At 41.4% G+C, this 21,105-nt stretch overlaps 1 protein-coding gene across 1 annotated transcript in view; it reads right to left on the bottom strand.

Annotated features, from left to right (window-relative positions):
- Nucleotides 1-21,105, bottom strand: part of URI1 (URI1 prefoldin like chaperone) — a 55,797-nt gene that overhangs the window by 17,434 nt on the left and 17,258 nt on the right. Inside the window, exons 2-4 of the mRNA XM_055000566.1 lie at nucleotides 14,001-14,035; nucleotides 12,029-12,107; nucleotides 8,592-8,727 (exon numbers count right to left, since the gene is read on the bottom strand). Coding sequence (XP_054856541.1) covers nucleotides 8,592-8,727; nucleotides 12,029-12,107; nucleotides 14,001-14,035 — 250 coding nt within the window. The remainder of the gene's footprint in view (nucleotides 1-8,591; nucleotides 8,728-12,028; nucleotides 12,108-14,000; nucleotides 14,036-21,105) is intronic.

Consider the following 21,105-nt stretch of genomic DNA (forward strand, 5'->3'; position numbering starts at 1 on the left):
AAGCCAGCCCCATGCCGCCGCCGCCGCTGCCACGCGCCCCAGCTGGGCGCAGAAGCCCCGAGCTGCTGCTGGGGTGGCGCACGGAGGCTGCGCCCGGCTGGGGCGTGCAGTGGCGGTGGCTTCTGCACCCGGCTGGGGCATATGGGAGCAGAGGAGCGCTCAAGCCAGCCCCATGCTGCCGCCATGTGCCCCAGCTGGGCGGAGAAGCCGCAAGCCGCTGCTGGGGCGGCGCACGGAGGCTGCGCCCGGCTGGGGCGTGCAGCGGCGGTGGCGGCGGCAGCACGGGGCTGGCTGGCTGGCTACAGCAGTAGCTGCAGCCCAGTCATGCCAGCTTCGCTGCGTGCACCTCAGCCCCCGACACCCCCTCCGGCGCCCCTTCAGTTCCCTCGCGCCCGAGACCACCGCCTACTTGGCCTCCATGGGCGCGCCGGCCCTGACAATAGGGTATGGAAGCTGCAAATTTTAAAACAAACATAATGCAGAACACACGGATGAAACTTTTTTTAATTAAAGCATAAGCAATTAACATGACATCTTTACCAATGTCTAACTATCCATTAGAAGCATATCTACATCAGCAGACAGTACCCATTAGCCTAGTCTATATGGGCTGTAGCTGAATAGACCTCCTGAATAGAGAAGCCTTATGGTCTTAGTTGGCTCATGGGATCACTGGGGGAAACTGTATATCATCCTTTCTATATCTAGCTAAATTCCCTTCACATTATTTCTGAGAACCCTAAGTCGATACTCTTGTTCAAGTTATTGGAGGGTACAGTTAATGGGTCAAGTTGCAAAAAAGAAAAAGAAGAAGCCCAAACACACCTTGATTACAAACTTTTTAATATGCCAAGCAAAACAATCAATTTCACTACAGCGGCTACAAATGGTCATCAAGCTTATTTTAATGCTCATACAGTAGATTTGCAAATTGGACCGATGATGTCTTTCTGTTTACTATTTTCATGTGGTTATTTTATCATATTTGGTCTGGGTTATCTATCTTGTTCTGACCTACAGCTAAGAAAAATTAACGAGAACGAGCAAACTAACTAAAACACCAGCTGTATACATGAGCCTCTTGACAATAGTTGCTTAAGGTAAACATAAAACTAATTCTGAAATGTTTATCACATAGATCTGTAGACGCATGCAGGTAATTTATTCACATTGTCCTCTGTATTTAGCATTTCAATTCTTACACAAGTCCTAAAAAGTTCCTGGAAAAGCAATGATCTAGAATGACACAGATGAAATGGTCATTGTGAAAGAAATACTCAGATTGTCAAGTATCCATAATCATTTTTCTATATGTAGATTCAAACTGTTAATTTTGGTTTGGGGGAGACCAAATCCACTTGGTGAAATGTGATAAAAATACTATTTTTTTGTTACTGTATTTTCAGCCTTTTGGTCCATTATCTATAGACTGCTTTCCCACATACTTAACTGTCATGGACCGTATTTTTCTGTACTTTATCTATTGACTCCTCGCATTAGCAACTGAGGTGGGGAGGCTTTGATAAAATCTAAATGCTCCCTTCAAAGAAAAGCCAATATTATAATATTATTATAATATAACTGCATTGCTTTTGGTATGAAATTCCCGAAGGAAAGGAAAACTGGATTTTTCCAGTTTCTGCTAAGAGGTACTGTGGAAAAGACTTCTACACCAAATTTGTCTTATCTTGCAAACCATAACTTTTCCCATGCTTCAATTAGCAAACACCATGATTTTTTTACTTGGTTAAAAGTCTGCCATTTGGTGTATGGGCTTTATGTAAATCATGTGATGCCAATATGTTTGGAATTGCCTCTTACAAAATCAAAGGCTGAAATTTGACTTCTCAGCATTACTTTTGTGAAAACGAAATGAATTATTGGCTGAAAAGGAAACATAACCTTGCTAACAGTTAAGAACTGAGAGAAGAGGTTACAATTAAGTCTTAAGCTAATAATATTAATAGAACTGTACTCCCAGTTCTTCTCCAACTAATACAAATGCAAATTACCTGAAGGACAACATTCTTTCTTAAACAGAAGTTCTATAAGACTTTTCAACTGGCTTCTATCTTATCTTGATGAAGCAAGTGGATTTTACAGAATTACAACTGATCCTATGATTTTATTCAGGAGTTGCTTTTTCCCCACTTAAAAAAGCTGTAAGTATTAAATTTCTCATCCAACATTTTGCTTCTTCTAAAAGGTCTAATCCCTGGAATGTCTTCGAAATTAGTTTCTAGTTTGTGGCCAAAGAAATTATAGTTCTGTATTACAGGAACTATGCAACCTCTCTGGATTATAATTACCTTATAATGTAACTGAACCTCAGACAATAACATAACATTTGATCCTGCACAGATATACAAACATAAAACGTTGCACAAGTCACTGATTCATTGCACTTTTTAAAAGCTAGTAAATAAATAACTTGTCTAAACAATGTTTTAAAAATAATTCCAATGCATTGCTTACCATTGCTTTGAATGGAGATTATTTATATACAAATCCTGGTAGGATCAGAGACCGCTGGCAGAATGCGGTGATAGAATTCAGGACTATACCACTTCAAACAGGTGTTGAAGCAGGGCTGTATTTTTGGAGTGCTTCTTCTCCTCACGAAGTAAAACATAATAGAGGGTAGAGAGCTATGCTTTATGGACAGAGGGTTATGCTACATGGGGCAGTTTTCTAAAATTTGACCTCTCCATTTCCAATCTGAAGTGGTACATTCCAGAAATCTACCACCTTGGTCAGTGCTACTCTATGCATTCGGCAGAATGGCTTTCGAAGACAATAACCGTACCAAATCCTGCAACAGATGTTTCTACAGAACCATTCTATTCCTTGCTATTCCTTCACAATGCACTAGGGAAGGAAAACATCTATTAAGGAAACTATAATTCCTCAAGCCAGCAGAAGACATGCCCTTAAGTAAGCCTTCAGAGTTTCTCTCCCCTCCTGTCCTGAAGTGTACGCTTCTTAAAGTCTTTAAAGGAGGACTGTAGTCAAGACTGTTGTCCAACTTTGATAATCTTAGGGAACATTGACAAGACTTTCTGGTAAACTCTACGTTCGTAAGCTGGCAAAGGAAATGGGTGGCTTAACATGGCAGATGAGGCACAATGTTTAGAATTAATAATCAATTAGCTTAATTAACCCAGTATAAATGGCAGGAAAACTGCAGCACTGGCACAACACTGATGTCTGCATTTCTTCAAGGTTACTAAAGAAGCAACAGCTAACGAAATACTAATGTTTTACCCCTCAGCCCTCCCATTATGCCGTCTTTACTGAGGCTGTTTTGGATCAAGGTTTTCAATAGATTTCCGCACACATGCACACACACACGAGTCAGCAGCGTCTTCTGTTATATCTGGGCTAATGAAGCCCCACCATCTAGTAGTTCTAATACACAGAGAAAAACCACAGTAGGAAAGTTTCTTGTGTCCACTGTACTTGGCTCACCCCAGCTGCAGCAATGCCAAGCTTATCTCATTGACATGGCCAAATCTGAATGAGAAAACTAGCTGATTGACATGTTGTCCTTGCTTTGGGCCCCCATCTTAGTAGCCGCTTGTATTTTGGTATGATATTGAAATGACTGATAATGAAAAGATGTAATGATTTATCAGGAGAGCTTACAGTATTCAAGTGGAGCTGAGCCAATCCAACTTGTCCCCAAAAGTTTCAAAAATTCACAATGGCTAGCTAAATTAAGAAGGATAAAGTAATTAGGAGGGTCCATAAAGAGGGCAGGGAATAAGAGAGAGCTAATTTCGTGGTCCCTGTATTGATTCTGCTCTACTCTAGAATGGCAAAAGCATATTGGATTCTTTTCTAAAGGTAAACTACTGTAGATAATCTATTTGTTTCTGCAATATACCTTTCCAGGATATTCATAATGGCTCGCTTGGAATTTTTTATCAAAGGAGATATTTATATTTATATTAATGGGAGTACAACACTTGTTTGGGGTCATATCAATCATATAATGTTAAGGATCATTGAACATATTCTAAAATATATAATATTTGTTATACTGCCAACAAAAAAGTTATCCTAGATAACTGAAGTCAACATGTAGCCAGACCACAATGCTATAATCTCCATAACTGACAGGGCAACCCTATGGTCAACTGAAATCAGAGGAGTAACTCCACTTAAAACTCACCTGTGCAGCTCAGATTCTTTGTTTAGTCCATCAAAGGAAGGTTTCTACAGGATATAAAACTTGGTCAACATTGTGGTCTTTGTGTATGAGCTCTATTCACATCAGCGATTACGCACCAGTCTTGGCCACTACTGAACACAGTGTTACAGGGGAGGTTCCAAGTACTAAATTATTTCCTTCCGAACAAAGGAATCCCATCTGTAAACTGAACTCTAAGACAATGGGTTGCATCCAGTGCAATATTACTACTTGTACTAGAGCTTTTCAGCAAGGAGAAATACAAGAAAACGACCATGGTAGCCACTTGTGCCAAGTCAACCATACAGTATCCCCCTTTGCATCCCCCCCCCCACCTCCATGTAAGATCTTGTGGAACCAATTTCTGGGCACGATAATATATAAGGAAGAAAGGGAGAAGTGTCGCGCAGGATCTTGGTGCAAGTCGAATTGTGCTATATCTATTTATGTTTCCACTTGCACATTGCTGGATCCAAGTCACTGTGCTTCACTGTGGTATTGTCCCAACCAAAAAATTCCTTTTGGTATGGTCTTACCTTTTACGGAAATAAAGGTTGGATCCAGGGCTCATTTTGAGGGGGAACGCACAGGAACGCAGTTCCGGCAGTTGCCCAAATAGGTCACATGTCAGGTGGCCCCGCCCACCTGACTCTCAGCCATTTGGGCCCATTTCAGCCTGGATTGGGGCCAAAACGGCCCAGACTGGGCCTCTGATGGGTGGTGGATCACTCTCCTGCTCAGCAGCGGCCCAATCCTGACCATTTTGGGCCCCTTTTCAGCCATTTTCAGCCCCCTTTTGCCATTTTGGGCCTAATTTTGGCCCTGAATGGCCAGGATAGGCGTGGCATATGCAAATCAGTTATGCTAATGACGCACTTCTGGTGCTGTCAAGGGGTGTGGTATATGCTAATGAGTTATGCTAATGAGTTCCTCCAGCTCTTTTTCTACAAAATGACCCCTGGTTGGATCTAATAGCATTAAGTAAGCACAAGATTTCTCTTTAGTGCTTCTGCTTGCACAAGGGCTATTGTGCGCATGGAAATGCTCAGCAGGAGGAAAATGTAAGAAATTTAATTATGAATTTCATCCAGTGTTATTGTGAGTATCTTATAGCATCATCACATCAGATCATTTTCTTACACAACAGGTTTTTTTAAAGCAAGAGTAAATCCACTTTAATCTTACTGTTTAATGCACTGAAAATAACTCATCACACACTTAATCAAGGCACATATAGCTTAAAAGCATGCTAATGCAGCTTTTGGCTGAAATGTAACAATGGTCTTCAATGGGAAGGCGAAAAATGTAATGAGTGCATTGTTTACCCTAATATGTTGGAGGCGGAGGGCAACACATTGTGGACGCACTAAGTCATCAGTAAGAACCGTTAATTTGACATGTGGGTGTTAAGGCACAGCAAAGAAGTTTCCTTTGATGCAACTTGTTATTTTCCTTGCTTTTAAAGGTTTGTGTAGGAGGAATTGGCACTAAAGTAACGATATCTGGGTTTTAACAAATTTTTTGTTGGGGGTCTTCAATAGATATTTCAAGACTATTAAAAGAAGTATTTACCTAACAGGTTATAATTAGACACCAAGAAGAAATATGATTTGCAGGCAGCTTTGAAAAACTGTTTGCCAGCCCCCTTCTATTCTGTCCAGGCAAAACGACAACTTTTGTCAAGACTCAAAAGAATATGCCAAAAAGAATGTTGATTATGGACATTTTATAGATTGGTGATCGTGGGAGAAGGAATCTCTTACTAGGCCCCAGAGCTGGTCTTTACCATTTTTGCCCTTTCAAAGGATCTTGGCTTTGTCATGTTCACAGGACTAATCCCTTTAATAATAATAATTTATATTCACATAGCATTTAGAGTTCTTATTCTGATAAGAATTTATGCAGCTTCAGTTTTACCCATTCACAGATTACAAAACATGACAAATTCCGTAACCTGTAAAAATAGGCAGGTTGTAGATGGATAACTGATTAAGCTTGCTTTGGAAGTGTGGGGTTAGATTCCGAACTAAACTGGCCTATTTCCACCAATTCCCTCTTCCCACTGCAGACCCCATTCATGTAGTTCCTCAGGATCCCCCATGCTCCTGAAGCATAATTTAGTGGAATCAATTAGCTGTACTGGGAAGGAGGAAGGAGAAATGTTCTATTCTTCTCGTGGATAATATAGCCTGGATCCAATCTCTCAAGCACATTACCCTGGTCACCTAGAAGTATTACAAAATAAATATTAAGACATGGGTCACCAAAGACTGTCAAACTTCTAAACTATCTAAGATTAACTGAAGCTAAACTTCTGAAAGACGGTGAACAATGTAAGCCTATTTTCCTAGCAACCTCTCAACCTTCTCTTGAGTTTCGGCAACAAAAGCCAAGTTTAAACATATTTACTTGTTGTACTCCATGATTCGCATGTATATACTCTGTGTGCAGGGCTTTTTTTCAGGGGGAACGCAGGGGAACAGAGTTCCGGAACCTCTTGAAAATGGTCACATGGCTGGTGGCCCCACCCCCTGATCTCCAGACAGAGGGGAGTTTAGATTGCCCTCTGTGCCACTGGAGCGGCACGGAGGGCAATCTCAACTCCCCTCTGGCTGGAGATCAGGGGGCGGGGCCACCAGCCATGTGACCATTGTCTCTGAGGGCAACCCACTGAGTTCCACCACCTCTTTTCCAAGAAAAAAAGCCCTGTCTGTGCGTATGTATATATAATTGTGCAAGTAGAAAGTTAGCACAAGGATGCATGGGCAGGGCTATAACCTCTCTCTCTGTGCTAGTTTTGTTTTTAACTTACCTGAAGTTTAAACGCCGTGAACTCATAGAGCATATCCCAACTGCTATCTGAAGCTAGAGTACACCCAACCACCACAGTGTAAACTAAGTCTATTACATCACATGACAACGCGTATACTTGAATGAGCCATCGCAGATCTACCTCCGTAGAACTTTCATGTTTCCCACTGCCTCCTCCAACACAATACTTTTCATCCCCTGAGTTCAGCTGCTAGATACTAAGCTGGAAGTAATCAGGTGAGGCAAATGTGAACCAGCTGCCTCCCCAGTGTTCCTCCTATATCATAATCAGAGAAGCTGTGGACGCTGGTTATTACAAGTAGGGTGCAGGGAAGCAGGTTGAAATGTTTCGTGAATCAAAATGAGAGCAAGACATTAAAAAAAGTGGACGAAGCTAATGGAAAAAGAGCGTTCCAGTCAATATTCCCTTCTCAGGGTGCCACAGTAGATAGGAGTATGTTGGCTATGGATACAGGAGACCATGTTCAAATCACCTCTTAACTATGACGGCTTTGGGCAAACTGCTCTCTCTCAAAGTGACCCAACTCATAGCATCATTGAGAAGGTACCATAAGAATGTTAAAGCATTCCAACGCCACGCACTCTACTTTGAACACAAAGTAGCGCTATACAAATAAGAGGGGCAAAAAATACCAAAATCTGGGTTGGATCCAACACCACAGCTCCTTCTGAGAGCAGAACAAAACATTTGGGGCCAATCCAATTTCATTTCCCATCAATAACCAACACTAGCTCTAAAGATGCCTTCCCATTTCTCTGGTGTTCCACATCTAAACGGTTCGGTAATTCTGGTACTTTGTAGAAGGCTTTACAGCAATAAAAAAATGATATCTCAACAATTCTCTCTTCTGCGGGGCATGAAAAGCCAAACTTTACCAACCGTGAGTTACCTTATTGGGGGACAGGGTTATTTGCTAACATTTCTATCCAGTCCTTTCAATCTTTTAAAAAAATAGTTTTGGGTGGATAACTGTGTTGGTCTGTAGCAGAAGAACAAGATTCGGGTCCAGTAGCATCTTAAAGACCAACCAGATTTCCAGGGTACGAGCTTTCAAGAGTCAGAGCTCTCTTTCTCAGATAAAATAGACTAACAAAATAACACAGCTAATTGTGAGGTGAGACACATAAAATCACTATGATAACCTCATAATTGATAATAAAATGCAGAAGTGATACAGTAAACAAAACAGGCATAAAAACGGAATATAAAAACACTGTTTCTCGTTACTGCCTTTTGCACAAGCAGTCAATTTTGACTGGTGCCAATATTTGTATTAACAACTGCCTATTGCAATTTACAATTGAGAAATATTACAGTACCATATGTTAATGTAATCAAGTGCTGCCATTTCATGAGTTCAGCTGAAGCACTGCATCGGAAGAAAATTGTTACGTATACACGCACAGGTTCGATTGCAAAGTAATACACGAATCTGAGGCTTTCTTATTCCCATTCATTATTTGATAACATGAGAAAGAATTCCTTACTGGTAATCATTTACCTCAGAGAGAATTTTAACCCACACGGGGTATTCAGAAAGCATTTCTTAAATGGGAAGGTACTTACGTTTTTTCCTGTGTTCCACTAAACCGCTGGCTTGCTTTGCTGAACATTTTGCAAACCAGTTGTCCCCAAGAAGAACTGTGACTTCATTGGTGTGGACCAGTCTTCCTGGCATAAAAGCAAGAGGACCAAAAGGTACCTGTCAACGTAGCAAAGGAAATGGAAGGAATTAGGGACAATCCAGCACAACAAAATCCAACAGTCACCCATATCCCCATCTGAGACTGATTGGTATTGGATGATATGGAACAGAACAGCACTGTGGTTTAGGGCTGCCATTCCCCCACCTGGGGCAGGGGATCCCCTGCTCCCACCCTTCCCTCCCCCACGCACTTACTTGGCCAGCAGGGGGCCAGCGCCCCAGGGTACCCCCCCAGCGGTGCGGCACACCCCCCTCTGGAGGAGCAGCGCACTCCCGTGGCCACAACATCCCGAATCGCACCCTGCAGTGCCCCACAACGGGCCCATTTCGGGCCAAACTGTGCCACACAGGGGAGTGCCCTTTGTCCTGCGTGGCCACCTTTGACCTGTGTGATGGTGTCACTTCGCGGAAGTGACATCAACCCGCAAGCCGGGAGCGCGCACGCATGCACTGTGCACATGGGCAAAGAAAAAGACCCAGGGCAAGGCAAGGTAAGTGCCAGGCTCCCAGTCTCCTGCCGGGGGAGTCAACCCTTCCACGGTTACTTCTAAGTAGACAGAAAGAGGATTGTGCTGCAAGATCCCAATCAAGCAAACTTTTAAAAATTTGTGCTTTTAGATAATCAAGCTAATATGAGCTAACTTTGAAGCTCAGATCAGAACAAACTTGTCCGTGCCGTCATCCCAAGTTACTATAATAGAACCTGAGTACTGGAATTCCACTTATAAGTGGCTTGCTTCTTATTTCTCAATTATCCAGAACTGAAGTTCCTTATCATTATGTTTTGCAGTAGAAAAATGTTTCACCGATGCATTCTTTGCATTCTCTGTGATGCTCTATTTTTGTATATTATTATGCATTCTGCAACCACTGAGGAAGACAATTGTTGAAACATGTTTGGTCTATTTCCCTGTGTTTTGTAAATAAAAGGGTATATTGTGTATTTATCTGTAGATATATACTATTCTTGTTTTTGAAATGTTATCTAAGTCTTCAGCGGAAAAAACTACTAGTTCAGGAATAGATTTTAAGTTTTTTGTACTATAGTTTTGGAGCTTTTAAAAATTTCTATAGGTGTTGCTTTTCTGCAATTCTTTACTTTTCAATTTTGATTTCTGTTGCAGTAGTTTCCCTTTTTTGCTTGACTGTCCATATAGCGGTGAGTGACCATACAGATATACCAATAAACAATGCAACTGAACAATGTGATAGGACTAGGAATACAAAACTAAATGACAACATAAACCGCAAACAGCCCAAATCAGTATTGTGTGAACCATATAGAAGGTGGGATTAGACTCTGGGACAGCAAGTACTCAGCTACTTTGAACAGTTGAGTTGGCCAAGAATTAGCTGATGCAACAATAGCAACAAAGTAAAATTTCTTTGCAGCTTTCACTGATGCCTCGTCGGTCTTCCAACATGCTCTATTGGCCACTCTGCTGGATTTGGGATTTATACCAACATCGCTCTAGGCGCCTTCTAGCTCTCTTCAAATCAGTAGTAAACCAAGATGCTGGATTCTGCCTAGAGGGTGAGAGTGGACAACAAGAGGCAACTGTGCCAATAGCTCCCACGAATTTCTCTTTCCATGCTCTCACTGCAGCCTCAGAAGAGCTATTTAATGGGATGTGAAAGTCCCCAAGGGCATTCTGAAAACCAGTTGGCTCCATTTGTCGCTGTGGGTGGACCAACTTTACCAGCCACTCCCCCTTGCAGAAAGCCAGTGCTACATTCATTTGTGTCTTGCATAGTCAAAGCTCAGACCCTGCTGCAGGCCAAACCTCTAACCCCTTGACCAGACATTCCTCTAAAGATGCTGTGCAAAATCTATGGCATGACCCTTTGTTATGTGTAAGGCCCTTCACAACCTGAAAGTGACCCATGGTGGCAAGAGGCTTCCAGACATGGTCCCATGTTGAAGTCACCTCCTGTTGTAAGTAGAGCACGTAATCTTTTTATTCCAAAACCTTGAACAAGGTGGGTGCACTGAAATAAAGGCTGAGAAGCCTATGTGCAATCAGTCCAAGTTAGGCAACAGCCGGAAAACACACAGGGGTGGAAGCTCAAGGGAGGGCCAAACGGCATGTCATTCTGGGCATTCAGCACTGGAACCTCAGCTATGTAATATGGCTGCAAACAAATTGGATCCAAGGGGCCGATGGGGATTGAGGCTGCAGAGTTGGAGAAGGGGGCAGGGGTTTAAACTCTTCCCCTCTATATCACTTTTTCCAAGCATAACTCTCCCCTCCAGATGCTTTGTGTTCCTGGAAGGAGACACACGCGGGGTGGAGTGGGGAGAGAGGCACAACACAGGTACCTTTTCTTTGTCACCACACAACCTTGGCATAAGGGACAATTAGGAAGGGAAAGAGCCCCACCCTCCGATTCCCTAGCATCACAGCCCCAATGTAATTTCCCTGATCCCCCACAGCTACATTTTTTTGCAGTCCAGTTACAATCCTGGAGGTCACATGGGATTCGGTCCTGAGGCATCCTAAACAAAGGGGTGGGGGTGGGGTACAGATCTCTATGAGAAGAGCAAAGATTCTTAGAACAAAAATTAGCTTTCTGTAGAAGTCAGTATCACAGTCTTAAATTTCCATGGATCAGGGAATATGATTGCCTGCTTCTCCTCCACCTCACAGGAAATTATTGTGTATTGCAGATTTAATTACAGCCTTCCATATAATAAACAGGCTTTATCAAATGCGCCTGACTTTGTCTTAGTCTGTCTGTCAAGAACTCTGAGGTTATAATTTATTACAGATTTCAAGAAAGTAGATGGAGGAGACGAAAAACATACATTTAACGCTGTCTGTAATCAATCATTGCTAACGACAATATGGTGATACCTGAAGGAAAACACTGTTGCAAATAAATCCAATGCAGATATAACAGTCCAAATCTTCTCACCATGGTTAGGAGCTCAAGGACACCCACAAAGGTTTGTGTGCTCCTCCCCCTTCCTTTTTGCAAGGTTCTTCCCCTTCTCCGTTCCCTTTTCAAGCTTATACACTGTGGAGTGTCAGGGTTTGGAAGATATTTGCATTCTCTGGTTTGAGTTAACCATGGTTAGCAACAACATCAGTGCACCCATAGTGCTGTACCACAATTACCTTCAAAAAAAGAAGAAAGGAGCATACAAGATAAAAAGAGGGCAGAAGTAGTGGTGCATGAACTTTCAAGGCTCTTCCAAGTTTTTGACCATGGTTAGAAGGATCACGAAAACTGCATCTGCATCAAAGCATAGTAAAAATATACATCTAATATTTCCACTGACCGCCACAATACCTACCATGATATCATATGAGAGTTTATCTGGCAATGTATTCAGTCGCTCTTGAAGAGTTTCATAGTCGCTCTCCACCTTCTTCCTGTTGCAAAATGGAAGTCAGGTTATTATCAATTCCAAATTTTCATTCTTATATGCATTCTTAACTAGGGTTGCCAGCCATCCATTACCTCCGAAGCAGGGAACGGGGGCTGCACTGCAGGTGTGGGGGCCCAATCTGGCCTCCTCGTGCGTGTGTTTCAGAGGCCCTGATGACATCACTTCCAGTTAAAAAATGGAAGCAACAGGGTCTCAGCAGCAGTAAAAATTGGCCCCAAACATAGCATTTTTACATAAAACTTAACATTACCTTTGCTATCACGTTAGACTACTGCCTAAGGAAATCTGCCTACATATTCTCTGGCAATCTGTACAGTTTTTAATGCTAAACTTTATCCTATATTATTTATTTGGGTGGACTGTTGAAGACTATGGCAACCAGAAACATATAATAGACATGTTGAAAAATTTTAACTCCAGGAGCGCTAGTGGGCACCACTATAGTATCCATCTTATTGGAAATTAATGCCACTTCTGAATTTTAAACATTAGCAAAACATATTAGTTTTAGACTATTTTCTACAAACCAATAGTCACAATTTAATACGATGAGGAGTCTAGATGGCCTTGGTTTTTTTTCCTCCTCCTCATTCTTCTTATCCACTGCTTGCAGCTTATGTGCATTTAAACTAAAAATAATACTAATATTTGGTACACAGAGAACTATAAATTATTTGCTCAGAGGTCTTTCAGGCATGAAGAAAAAGCCTCTTAAAATAAATTTAAAATATTATATGCTCGATGGTGTATAACCAAAAGTTTAATCTCTCCACTAAGGGGGGGGGCAGTTTGCCACGATTTTGCAATAACCCTGCCGACAATAATCAAGAGAGCTCCTGTTGCTCTCTCCGTAAAACCCTAGTAAACGCAGCATGGATGAAGAATAATTTGGTATCTGTTAAGATCAAGTGTTCTCTCTCAATAACTCATAAGAAATTGTTCACTGTTAAATATACTTTTCCCCCCTTGGATACAGTATGAAACTTCTATTTAGCTAAGACGTTTTCTATTAACTAAAAAGCATTAAATGAACAACGCAGAATGTCTAGAGACAATAATTTAAGGGCTAACAAGTAACAACCTCTTGATATACAAAGGTTTACCTCAGGCTTTAAACTAGTGTATTTTCATGGCAATTGGAGAAACTGGAGAAAAGGCCATACTTTACTTCACAAGTCAACAAAACACTTTTTTAAAAGGGCAGGCTTGCTTATCTAAACTTCTTTATGCAAACGTTCTGGACTCTCTTGGAGCAAGTTAGGCATCCACCTGTACAGTGGATTTTCTAGGGACAGCAATGTAAGTCGATAGCTGAACTGTGGGGAACTAGAGAGGTTTAGGAGGCTTTCAGCATAATCCTAATCAAGAGTTGCACCCTTTTCAATGCAGCGACTTCAGTGGACTTAGAAGAGCGCAATTCTGCTGAGGACTGCACTTTTTCTATGTGATTGTTTTGGGTGAGAAAAAAATAGGGTATTTTTTTTTTAAAAAGACACATACATCTTAAAAATACAATTACGGTGATTAATTAGGGCAGCAACATGTAGGAGGGTGCAATTTAATTAAACTAGGGAAGACTCAAAATGTTACACTAAAAACCACGCTATTAAAAATTGCCCCATTGTTCTAATGCAGACACGTAGGGTTGGATTCAACCAGCTTTTCTGTTGGTGAGAAAGTGAAGGGATGCTTTTTGACCACTCAAAAAGGCTATGCAGGAGATCACGGTGCCTGCATGTAAAACAGCCAGCTGGGACGGAGGCTATAGTAAGGGGGAACCATTGGATGAGATCGAGTGAAAAAAATGTTGCTGGATCCAACCCACAAGCTGTTTTCATTGGTATTTTAGGCATGCAATCAAACATTTTTCACTTACCAGTGCTGAATTTTTTCTTGGCAGCTAGTGACCACCTGTCATTAAAACAGATAACTGCTCATGAAAAAACAAGGCTACGAACACAGCTACAGAAGTCAACGTTTCACAATCTAGAGCAGCAGCTTTACAGATCTGGTGGCATCTCTCTATACATTTTTATTTGTCAGCGCAAAGGCGCAGGAATGCACGTTTCTTAAGCAGCACACTTTATCACAAGGCTCTAATCCAGACTGATAACTGCAGAATAAATTACTCCTTTCCCCCAACTCATATTTTGATACAATGCATGCTCTATAACGACAAGATGACACACCGATACAAGATAAAAACCAGCATTTTGCACAATCTACACATCTGTTTTCAATGTTACATGCTTTGCAGAACAAAGTAAATATAATTTATAAGAGGAATGCATGTTTGCTATTCCTCCCCTCCAAAGAACCATCTATGAAAATATTTTCTCTTCATCAATAAACCTGTAAAATGTAATCGCGCTTGCACTTTTACAAAAGCTAAGAAATCGTGTACAAGGAGATCTGAATTCGCGCTTTCAAAACCTTAGTATTAGAGTATGCATATACAAGCAAATGATATCATTTCTGTTTAACTATGGACTTCTATGAAAAACAAGATCATTCAATAATCCAAGACATGATTAAAAATAACCGTCCCTTTGAATATATATTTAAATTAAAAGAAAAGTTTGTGACTTATTTAAGGCAGTGACAAATGTTACATCCCACCTGCGGCAGTACCAACGTTTTTATAGTACTTGGGCCTGAAAAGCACATTCTGGACTTGAAGAACTGCCCTGTTTTAGTCTGGGCAGAATCTCACCATTTTACTTCCCCCAAGAAGTTTCTTCAAAGGAAAAACATAAGATGTCTCACAACATGTATGGATGGAGGAGGGGAGCCAGTATTGCTTTGGTGGACAAGATAGCCAACTTTTTAAAAAATAAACTCCAAAGGATCACAAGATGGCAGGGTTCAGCTGGGAAGGAAAGCGATTGAATTGCTTGATCACCTGAGTTTATACCAAGTTTACCATATTTTATTTTTATTGATGTAATTTATAGTCCACCTTTCTCACTGAGACTCAAGGCAGATTGTATAGTATAAATTAATACAATCATCAACTGGGTTATTCAATAAACAATACAATGGCAGAAATCTGGAAATAAGCAACAAACTGATACAGAGCCAGAAAACAGTGAAACAAATTGATATATCTTTGCCATCTTCTTGGCATGCAATAAGGGCCACTGGGTGTGTGTGTGGAGAGGTAACTATGAATTTTCTGCATTGTGCAGAGGGTTGGACTAGATGACCTTAGAGGTTCCTTCCAACCCTATGATTCTATATCCAATAGGCATATATGGCTATGGTAGTGATTTGGGCAACCATAGGAAAAATCCCAGGTTTGCAAGGGGGAGGGGGATATTTTATTTGGGAGTCTAAACCCTTCCTAAGAAAAAAAAGAAGGAATACATGAACACTGGGTGGCATTTTGGGTTGCTAGAGTGACTCAAAATGGTACCTGACAACTATTACAAAACAAAACAAAAAATTGTGTGGTTTAATGGGAATAAGGTTGTCAGGCCTGGAACACTGGGTAGGACAAGGATACGGAGCGGAGGGGGGAAAACGTCAGCAACTGTGTGACTTCAATTATGGGAAAACTTGGAGGTGATGTCACACCTTTCTTAGAATCACCAGAACCCCTGCTGTTTTGGCAATTCCTTGGGAGGAGTGATGTCAGTTCCTCAATTTCTAGTTGTTCTCCCCAGGAATCACCCAAAAGTGTATGGTTTTACCAGTGAGTTTCTAGTGATTCCTAGGGAGCCCTGACATCACTTCTGAGTTTCCTGGAAGTGACATCATGCCATCACTGTTGATGATTTTTTTAAAAATACTCTTGCTCCTGCTGGCTGGTGGAGTGCCAGTGGGCCCAAGGTAACCCTAAGAGTGAAGGAAGAAGACTGGAGGAAGGTGAGCTGGCAAGGTAGAGAAGAAAGGAAAATTAGTGAGCAACTAGAAGGAAGAAAGGGGGAAAGGAGGAGGAAAGCTCAGGTGGGTGGGTGACATGGAGGGGAGGCACAATTGGAGGTGAAGAAGCAAAGGCAGAACAGACAAAGGGAAGGAGGGCAAGCAAAAAGAGCCAAAGCAAGATGATTGCCCTGCTACTACAGTCTTTATAGGCTTCCTTCTCTTTTTACACTATATATATTCATGAAGTACACCTTGCCCCAATGCTTGCTTGGATTTAGGCAGCTGGCAAAGACAATCATTTTAGGAGTCATACAACTACTACATTTGTGAGCTGTAAGCTGCTGCTGCATTTTACTGGGGGATTAGCATGGGTCCTTTGGGCCTCTGCTGCTTTTGTCTTGTAAGAGTTTGCCCATTTTGTTTCTGGTGTAACTTTGTATTATGAATTCTAAGACTATTGTGGATTCAGTGAAATGAAAGGCAAGACACAAATTTCACACACACACATGAACATATAAGCTAGATGAACACTCATACCCCAAAGCTGTACAGTGGGGAAGCACTTTTTTTTTAAAAAAATCACATAACATTGCAAGCAGTCACTGGTTATAACAGTTGCCACTAATTATTTTACAGAAAACCTCACATGCGTCTGTCTCCAACACCACACTTCCCCACAAAATGGCTGCAACAAAGTTTTATGTATTCCAAATTTTGTGTTCCGAGTTTCTAGAAAATACAAAACTGCCACGCAACGTTTTGAAGGAGCACGAATGAGGGCGCATGCAGCAAAGGAGAAATGTGAACATTCTATTATGTAACAAACGCATAGCATTCCAATATCCATGATCACATATGCTTAAAGATCCCTCTCGGTCTTTATTATTTTAACCAGCCTGGTAATTACATGCTAAGTTTATAAAGCACTGAAGTTTAAGAAAGAACCCATGGCTCAGAGACAGACTCCACTAAAGTACCAAACAACAGGAAAGACACTGGAGATAGGCTATTGGTTAGGGTGGAGAATGATAGATTACAAGGACCAATAATCTCTCTCTGTACAAGGCAGTATCATATGTCTAGGCAGGATTCAAATACCTACCGGACATCAACAACGTCTTCCCTGAACTTTTCAAGGCTCCCGGGACCCACGATAGTCTCCTGAAAAGCTGTTCCAGAAAGCTGGAAGCTTCCCAGAGCTTCTTGCTAAGCAGCAGCGTAAGATGCAGTCTAGAGAGCCCTTGTGTGTACACAGATGTGTTTGGGTGTACACAGAAGATTCTTTGGACCCCGGCTTGTACGTTCATATCCTTCAGTGAATTAACATATGCAAATAACCAACAGACAATCACTTTAATCCAAGAATGACAGAAGCCCTACAGGTAATAGGAAATTCCCTGCCAGAACTGTCAGGGACATCAACACCGAACGCAAAGGAACTTTAAGGTACATCACATCCAGAATCCATCCTGAATGCACACATTTTTGAAGATGAGCTTTACAAATATTTGTTTCTCATGTACCCATAAACAAGCTAACATGCAAAAGCAATTAATGGGAACATTTGCCAGGAAAAAAATAATAATGCTATACCTTCCGTTTTCAATGAAATCACAGGTGCAGATGGTTTTCTTTGTAAAAAGGGACAGAAGGGGGCGGGTGTGGAAACAGGGCTTGGCAAAAATAAGGAGATTTGGCTTATATTCAGCCGTTTCGAGGAAGAGTCTGCAAACCTCGCTCAGCGAGGAAGCTGCAGTTAACAATCTCCTTAAAAATCCTAAGCAACACAACAGACTTTCACCAAACTCCATAAATGGGTTGCGGACAGCTTTCTGGCATCGAAAGATAGCAAAGAACCTTCTTACCCGGAAAGCTGCATGACATAAAATGAGCAACCATTACTCAATTTTTTAAAAAAATTATTATGGTGGATTGGGTAGAGCGTCAGGTTAAGATCTGGGCGACGTGCGTTCAAGTCCCCGCACGGTCAAGGGATTCGTTAAGTGGCTTCGACCCTGTCTCTGTCTCTCAGCCGAAGCTACCACACAGAGACATTGTGAGGATAAAACGGAAGAACAATGTACACTACCCTGGAGGAAGAATGGGACGAAAACGTACTAAATAAAAATAATGTAAAGTGTTGCTTTCAGCATCAGGATAGAGCAAGTTAGAAACTTGCTGTAGCACACAGTGCTGAAGCGGTTCGGCTGCAAATCAGCACTCTACTGGTTTGAATCCCACTACTGCCATGAGCTCAGTAGGTAGCCTTGGGTCACTTCTCTCAGCTCCAGCACCCCAGGTGTATTATGGGGATAATAACATTACCTTCTTTACCGCTCTGGGTGAGGCACTAATCTGTCTAGAAGAGTGGTATATAAGTGCAGTTGTTATTGTTGTTGATAACCAAAAATATAGTGCTGGATTCCTTGGACTCCCATTAAGAGAGGAATCTGTTTGAAAGAACACATATCCTTTATCTGAAGCAAGACTCTTCTTTTAGCGGAATAGTAAAGAATCCAGTAGCACCTTTAAGACTAACCAACTTTACTGTAGCATAAGCTTTCAAGAACCACAGTTCTCTTCATCAGATGCACGAAGTGTATGAAGAAACTAGTCAGATATATATAGGTGGTTTGGGGAGGGGGAAGTAGATGCAATCAGTAGCTTCTGATAATGGGATCAGTTTGCTTCAGATAATGAAATCAGTTACTTCTGATAATGAGATAACCATCCAAGTCTGACTGAGTCAAATTTGCATATGAATTCCAATTCAGCAGCTTCCTGTTGGATTTTGGTTTTGAAAGGTTTCTGGTGAGTTATGGTAAGCTTTAAGTCTTTGATGGAATGTCCTGGTAGATTGTTCTCCCACTGGTTTCTGGATGTTGCCATTTTTAAAGTCAGATTTGTGTCCATTTATTCTTTTGTGCAGAGGACATTGTTGGCACATGAGGGCATATATCACGTTGGAGGGTGAGCAGCTGTAAGAGCCAGAGATAGTGTAGTTGACACCATTGGGTCCTGTAATTGTATTTCCTGGGTAAATATAAGAGCAGAGAGCCAAGCTACAAGTGACGCCTGACACAGGTTGGACATTTGTCAACTTCCCTCAAGTTTTGATGGGAAATGTAGGCGTTCTGATCCATTTAATTGAAGTTTACAGAGCGGCAGTCTATGGGAGGGAGAACATGCGGTCGGGAGGGGAGAGCAGGTGTTGGGCTCTCGCCAGGTGTCCCCCTTCCCATCCGCTGTGTGTGTGTGTGGGGGGGGGGGTTCTGTAAACTTCAATTAAATGGAGAGCCAAGCTGTAAGATCAGGATGCCTAGATTTCCCATCAAAACTTGAGGTAAGCTGACAAGTGTTTAACCTGTGTCAGGCGTCACTTGTAGCTTGGCTCAGAGTTGGCATCTGGGTCTGTTGAAAGGTCTGGTATCTGTGCTGGTGACTCTGCTAGCAGATACATGGGTATTAGTGAGAAGTCGCTTAAGGTTGGGGGGCTGTCTGTAGGTAAGGAGAAGTCTTCCACCCAGGGCTTGTGAAAGGAAGGCATCGTTTTCCAGGATGAGTTGTAGATCACTGACGATACGCTGGATGGGTTTGAGCTGGGAACTATGGTGTTCTGTTGTTAGTTCCTTTAGGTTTGTCCTGGAGTCGGCTGTTTCTGGGTACTAGTCTGGCCCTGACAGCTGCTGCCAGCCAGGCAACAGTTTGTCTATTTCATGACTGCTGCAGTGGGTTGACACTTCCACTGAGCTATCCACTGCAAGATCTCTTTCTCTCTCAGTCCCAGCAAGTTCAGACTCAAGTATTAAATACTTGAAGTCAGGCTATTTTGTTCCAGTGTGCATCACCTTACACTTACCTACACTGAACTTCACTTGCCACATTGTAGACCACTCACTCAATTTGTAGAGTTATGCTAAGAGTTATCATAGCACAATGGATAAACCTTCTGCCATGAAACTCTCTCAGCCTAACTTAACTTATGTAGCTGTTGTCAGGACAATAAAAGAAGTGGAGAACCACGAACACTACCTTAAACGCCTTGGGGGAAGAGCAAAATTTGGATCCAGTAGCACCTTAAAGACCAACTAGATTTCCAGGGCACGAGCTTTTGAGAGTCAAAGCTCATCACCTGTAAATCTAGGTGGTCGCTAAGGTGCTACTGGACCCCAATCTTGCTCTTCTACTATAGACCAAAATGGCTAACCACCTGAAACTATCTTCTTGGAGGAAGGGCAGGACCAAAAATGTAACAAATAACCTGAAGGTATCCTGCTCAGTTTTCTTTTTTTTTAATAAAATTTTTATTGGAATTAGAATCATTTGATTTCACATTACAATCAATTCCCGTTTCCCAATTTCTAACCCCCTCCCTTCCCCCCCTTTTTTTTAGACTTCCAACAGTTTTCCAACCCTTTGTCCCTTTTCCCTTACTCATTTTAAATTCGTCTATCTAACAAACATATACTTTCCCTTTAATCTAAGCAATAATTCTTTAACTATTTTTAACACTCTGTACCCTATCTTTAAGTCCCTTCTTCCGTATTAGACAAACAATTTGTCCCTTTTTCCATAATTTCATAATTTCCTGGTTTCAAATATTTCTATAAACCATATACCATATAAACCATATAATCCATGCATTCATATAAGTCAACCAATTTAACTTATATTCTGTATATTACTTTTTCTACATATCTTGTCTTCATTCATGGTATCCTGCTCAGTTTTCCATGACCTGCTGCATGGCTTGGATTCAACTCATGAGAATTATTATTAAGGAGTATGCAGAATTAAGCTGGGGGGGATACTACACAAAACATGTTCATGAATTTTTCCATAAACAGTCCAATGTAATTGTCCTATTTCATGAAATTGCTGGAAAAGGAAGCTCTCTGTTCCCAATACATGACTTTCCACGCATGAAGTGAGCTAAAGGCACAAAAAGTAAAAGCCCCACAAACCGTGAAGTGCAGCATATTCATTAACCTCTACATGATAATCCTTTCGTAGCTGCATATTAACTAGTTACATATTCATAATCATTTACATTATTTAGAAGACCTTCTATGAAAATTTCCAGGCGATATCCATTAGCTACAATGTTAAAGGTT

This window comes from Eublepharis macularius, chromosome 16, assembly GCF_028583425.1.
Source record: "Eublepharis macularius isolate TG4126 chromosome 16, MPM_Emac_v1.0, whole genome shotgun sequence".
Taxonomy (NCBI): Eukaryota; Metazoa; Chordata; class Lepidosauria; order Squamata; family Eublepharidae; genus Eublepharis; species Eublepharis macularius.